Here is a 6396-nt window from a genome sequence, read left to right as displayed (position 1 = left end):
GACATGGCCTTTCACCTGTGACCCATCTGAAAAGAGTTAACTCTCTCAACACAGGCTCGATCAATTTGACCAACCACTTGACTTCTTTGTACTCATTTAAAGTTTTTATAGATTTGATACTTCTAGCTTTCTATATAGTGTGTATATCTTCACAAATTTTGACAGTTTTTCAGGTAAAATTACAAATCTTTCACATACAAAAAATCATATTTTTTAGTGAAGTATTTTTAATAAACTTAAAAAAAGATTTGTCCATGAATACATTGAGCATTTGCTTTGAATAGTCCGTGTGCAAAGTGATTTTCATGCTAAGAATAAAAGTATTTTTCCTCTTCTCAATCCCTAAAACTTCATAAATACATTTCAAACATTTGTTTTCAGTAACACATTATATTTTATCTGTTATTTTCTCTACCCTATCTCTATACAGGATCAGTCAATTTGACTGACCTTGTAACCACCAAAAAATAAATAAAAATTGAAATAAATCTAAATTACCCTTTTTTTCTTTCTAGAACATAACATAAAACTATATTAATTTATTGTAAGTAGCTTTAAGCTGGTAACAGTATACATCTATTTATAATTATATTTTATTGCTCTTTGAACTGTGTCTACTATCTGCACCATTATAAGTTGTAAATCAACCAGGGAATGTGCAGCACAAGTTACACTATTGAATTACATTACCCATGAGCTGCTGAGCTGCTCATATGCACACCTCGTGAAATATTTTTATTATATTATTATTTCTTTTACCTAATCTAATCTTAACTAACCTAAAAAGAGCCATATTTTTACATTTCAGTTACTTTTGTAATAATTAACAAAGAATAAACATGAAATAAAAGTACTTACCCAATCTTCTTGTTTCTTGCTATCAATTGTCAATGACATTTAACCATACTTTTTTATACTAATGGTAGTAATGCACTAATTTTTTATTTAATTAAATAAAGCATCAAAGAACATAGATTAATAACATGCAAAAGTAGACAATCTCCCCCAACTCTAAAAATGTTTCTGGCTTTCTAACTATGCGACAAGAGCCATTACAAATTCATCCAAGATAGTCGTTACCTTTTCCATAGGTACGGAGCTGCTACTGTGAGTGAAATTGATGATTATTTGTTCAGAACACAACATTATACAATACGTCATTTGATAGATGAAAATCTTGGCTTTCTATTGGTTATAGTTAATATATAATTAAATGTAAGACAGAACTATTAACAAATCCTGAAAGAGAGGATGTATCAGGTGGGTGTGACAGGAGGGGTCTGATTTTGTATTTGACAGCTCTGTAACCAAACAAAATTTAAAGCTATAAAAATTATGGTTTGTCTGAGCAATGACGATTTTATATTGAGTAATTTATGTTTAATTTCGTAGCTATTGGAGGGTGTGGTGGATAAAATAGAGAAGATACCTAGGGAAAATGTGTCACACTAGGGGAAATTCAGGATTTTTTTTAATATTGCCTTGCAGAATTAAGAACTTAAAACTTGTATACTATTAAAATATGGATTATTAGCTGAGATTTTATGCTATTCTAATTGGTATAACATAAACAAAAAATAATTTTATACAATTTTAAATGTAAGACACTAAAACCTTGTGTCATGCACAGTAAAGGATACCTGTGGTGATAAGTTAAACCTATATAGTACTGTTTCCTTATAAGTATGCATGGAAAATAGTTTTCAGTTCAACAGTCATTGGTATAATGCACTGTGGTGTAGTATAGCCTATGTTACATAGACACTATAAATAATAAATTTAAAAAAAAATTATTATACTTTAAAAGGTCCCATGGTTATCTCCTGTATGATTTGAATTTCAGATATGATGACACTTATGTAGAGCTGGACAATTAACTTGATTAGTATCAAGTAAAAATAACTAATCAAAATTATCATTAAATTACTTAACAAAACTAATCAAAATTAGAGCTTCCAATAACTCAAACAACTGAAGTAATTGAAATATTGTCAGAATGATTTTTCATCATTAAATCAAAGTTGTTCAATTTAATCAATTAGTGCCAAGTCTCACTAAAATAATCAACTAATCTAAACTATTGTTTCAAATTATTAATATTTTTGATTATTCCAACTATACAAGTCTCATGCAAAAAATAATCCTTTAGTTGGATGCAACTAATTAATGCTCTGAATGATTATTATATTCCTAAATTCCACTTATCACCAAGCTCTGTTTATGAGATAATATTTTTTATTAATGCATGGTCAGAAGTGGAAAGTTTTTTTACCATTGGCAAGGAAAGAGTTAAAGACACTAAGTAATTTATAGTATTTTGGCACTTGTGTGTAAAGTTAAAATCATAAAAATATTCAATGTTAAACTGGTGCACAATGTTATTTAGGCCTATCTATGGCCTTCAAAAAAGTTGACGAGTCTACATGTTTCGACATTACATCATCATCCTCAGGAGTGAATTACAAGACAATTGCCAAGGTACTAATTATTTACAGAGAGTATGTTCCTTTATTATTTAGATTTACAGCACTGATATTCATTTAACACCATTTCTTACATTTTTTAAGTTAACTAGAAAAAGGAAATTTTGTTACAATTTTTAAGCTGTCCTGTCCATCTTAGCAATATTTTACCACAAAAAAACTACAATAAAAGCAAATCCTGCTTTTACTTTGGATGTTAATTTTTACTAAACTTTATATTTTGTTATATTATGACTGACATTAATGTGCTCATTTGCATACAGTTGTGTGTAAAATACACACAAATTTGGGTTAGGAAGTACAAGTGAATATGCTTGCATCCTATGGATGTGCAAGAATTTTTTTTCAGCTTTTCAGAGAGCATTAGTTCAAGATGTAAAAAGTACCTATTATAACTGCACATTACAAATAATAACAACTGCAAAACTGCATATGACTCCTGTTGTCTATTATATGTTGCTCACAAATTATTTGCAATAATATATACAAGAAAAAGATGTTTCTCTCCACTACCCTATAATTTTGCTTCAAGTAAATGTTTTTGACATGAAGAGTCACTCTGGACTCATTTGCAAGTTTAAAACTCAACATCAAATATCTTATAAAAATGTAATTGTAATTACTTCAAGAATTTCTTCACTTTTCATAAATTTGATAAGAAAATGTTCAAGCGTACATTTCTTAATGAGTGAGCTTTAAACATTACACTTCTATTTATTGGTATTTTAATTTTCAGTTTTTTCTAAGTTAACATTCTCTTCTTCTTATCAAATTTAATTATTTTTTGTTAACTTGATGTTTCTATATTTTATGTTTGTTCATAAAGAGATTTTGATTTTTAATACTTTCTAGTAGAGAATAGTAAGTACAGTCAACTGTAATCAACAGTACGAAGCAAACTGAAGACTAAATTTAAAAACTTCTGTAATACTTGGAAGGCAGATCTTTAGCTAATATATATTGGTGATTTTCTTTTCATACCTGATACTTGTGTTTGAGGGGTGAGGTCATTTGTTACCAATAATTTTATTCTTGCTCTGTTTGAATAGTTTATAACAGGCTCAGTTTATCTAAAAATTAATGAAAATGAAATTTTCCTCAATTGCATATTAAGGTAAAAAAATTTAAAAATCCTGAAGAACTGAGAGTATCTGTTTAATTTTTTTTTCATTATGAATTAACAAAATCATTTATCTATACTGTTATCTCAAATTAAATTAAATAAAAATATACAATTTACTTAATCTTAAATGTATTCCTTTACTAACTAAACTCAATAATACTTAATATTAGAATATAAAATTATCAGTTGAAAACCTGAGTTACTCATTCTTGCATGGAAACAAAAAAAATGATTAAACTAGTTGAAGCATTCACAAAGACAGATAAAAGAAAAATTAATGATTTACAATCAGCTGAGAAGAAAGTTAAGAAATAAACAATATTCACAATACACCATAATAAGTTAAACAATTCTGCTGGCCAGTTCAGTGTTGTTTTTTTTCACTTGACTGTATCAACATCAATTTAAATAACTTGCTTACCCATAACTATCATCAGGCAAAATGCACAAACATAATATTTTTGTAGAATGCTCATCATGGTTATTGGCAGGAGGTGGGTCACATGATGTTTACAAGAGCCCCCATACAGTAGGCTTCTACTATATCCTAAAGATAAAGAAAATTACAGCATCAAAACTATCTCAGTTTATCATAATTTGTAAACCAAATCAATTTTTACAGTTGCAATTTTTTTTACAGCCGTAATAAATGTCAGTAAATTAGGTGTAAGAAATATAAGAGTGTGATTCTGTTTATGGTGATGGTCATGAGTTAATTTTATGTTTCATTGAGTGCAAATACTGAAATGGAAATACACTCCCAATGATATAGAAAGGTTTAATAAAACTATAATAATAATTATCAGGTAATTGCACAGCAAGCATATCTTTTATTTTAATAATGGTAATATTTAAAATGGAAACAGATTTATGTAGTGGCAAACTTGTGCCTAAATGCAAAAAGAATAAGAGACAGAGAAAAGTTTAGCATACAAAATGAGTATAGAAGTAGTTATAAGGATAGGCTTAATTGTTACTATTATAATGCTAGAAGTATAATAAATAAAATAAATGACTTTAGACCACTGGTACAACTGGAGGATTTTGATATAATGGGAATAACTGAAACATGGTTAAACGTAGATGATTTTGATGACAAATTTCATTGAAATAGAGGGTTACAGGCTCTTTAACAGGGATAGAGTATTAAAAAGGTGGGAGGAGTGGCTTCATATGTTAAGTGTGAGTTACATCCTGTTGAAGTTGAAGATATCAAAAATAATAGCAAAGAGATTGAATCCATTTGGGTTTCTATTTGTGGATATAAAGGAAAAAGGTATTTAGTGGGAATTTGTTACAGACCACCAAATGACACTGATGAAATTAGTGAGAAACTTTACAATGAGATTAAGATTTCAGCTGTTAATGAGGTCATAATTATGGGTGATTTTAATTTCAGGCATATAGATTGGGAAATGCTAGAGTGAAACTATGAGGGAGAAAGGTTTTTGGAAACTGTTCTTCACAAGTTAGTCAAAAAACCAACTAGAAACAATGCTAGCTTAGACTTATTGTTAACTTCAAATACAGAAATGATCGAAAAGGTGGAAATTGTGGAATATCTGGGTGTAAGTGATCATTGCTCTATTAGGTTCAATGTTTTGCTGCATATGGAGATAAGGAATAATGATATTTTGGTTACAAATTTTAAAAAAAAGCAAATTTTGAAGTGATGCAACAAGAAATATCTGTTGTGAATTGGGCAGCTGAGTTACGTGGAGACACTGATCATATGTGGAAAAGTTTTAAAGATACATTTTTAAATATTCAAGGTAAACATATTCCTGATAGAAAGAAAAAAGTAGCTGCAAGTAAAGAACCAGGTTGGCTCACAAAGAGTTTAACAGGTAAAATTAAAGAAAAGCATCATAAATTTTAGAAATTTAAGTTGACTGGTATGACAGAAGGAGATTTAGAAGATCAAGAAAATTGGTGAAACAGGAAATTAAGACATTAAAAAGGATGTATGAGAAAAGGTTGGCTGAAAATGTAAAAATTAACAGTAAGGATTTCTTTAATTACATTAAGGGTAAACAAAATGTTAGGGTGGGGGTAGGACCTTTGAGGGATGATAAAGGAAGGTTTGTATCTGATGATTGTGAGATGGCTGGGTTATTAAATTTTGCTTTTTCTTCAGTTTTTTTTCTGAGGAAAATTTAAGCAGTATTTTACATCTGAAACAGTTGATAAATAGAAACGAGATCAAACATGATGGCTGCATTAATTCTGAGCTGGTTAAGAAAAAAATTGGGAAGTTTAAAAAGCGATAAGGTTCCTAAGCCACATAATACTTCCCCAAGGGTTTTGAAGAATGTTAAAGATTGGATATGTGAGCCACTTATTACTATTATTTGTCAGTCCTTGAATAGTGGGCAGATACCAGAGGATTATAAGTTAGCTAATGTAACTCCTCTTTTCAAGGGAGGTAATGAAAATTGTCCCAGTAATCACAGACCCATTAGTCTTATCCCAGTTGTGGGAAAAGTTTTGGAAAGTCTGTTAAAAGATGCTTTGCAAAGTCATTTAACAAAGTTAATAATTTTATTGGATAGTCAACATAGTTTCACTAAGAGAAATTCTTGCCTTATAAATCTTCTAACATTCTTTGAAAAGGTTACTGCTGATGCAGAGGAAGGTAAGGGTGTAGATTTTGTGTATCTGGATTTTCAGAAAGTATTTGACAAGGTGCCACATAAAAGGCTTAGTAAAAAAATTAACTCTATAGGTGTGGGTATCCCAACAGTTAGAAAATTGGATAGAAGAGTGGCTGGATGAAAGAAAGCAGAGAGT

At 29.5% G+C, this 6396-nt stretch overlaps 1 protein-coding gene across 3 annotated transcripts in view; it reads right to left on the bottom strand.

Annotated features, from left to right (window-relative positions):
- The window catches only part of LOC106469210 (activin receptor type-2A-like), a 51594-nt gene that overhangs the window by 43703 nt on the left and 1495 nt on the right, over positions 1–6396 (bottom strand). For all 3 annotated transcript variants that reach the window (XM_022397661.1, XM_022397664.1, XM_022397662.1), the window contains exon 2: positions 4028–4153. In XM_022397661.1, the coding sequence (XP_022253369.1) occupies positions 4028–4085 (58 nt within the window). In that variant the 5' untranslated portion in view covers positions 4086–4153. The remainder of the gene's footprint in view (positions 1–4027; positions 4154–6396) is intronic.

Source organism: Limulus polyphemus, unplaced genomic scaffold, assembly GCF_000517525.1.
Source record: "Limulus polyphemus unplaced genomic scaffold, Limulus_polyphemus-2.1.2 Scaffold3357, whole genome shotgun sequence".
Classification (NCBI taxonomy): Eukaryota; Metazoa; Arthropoda; class Merostomata; order Xiphosura; family Limulidae; genus Limulus; species Limulus polyphemus.
The sequence above is the reverse complement of the archived record's forward strand: the minus strand, read 5'-3'. Positions and strand labels throughout refer to the sequence as shown.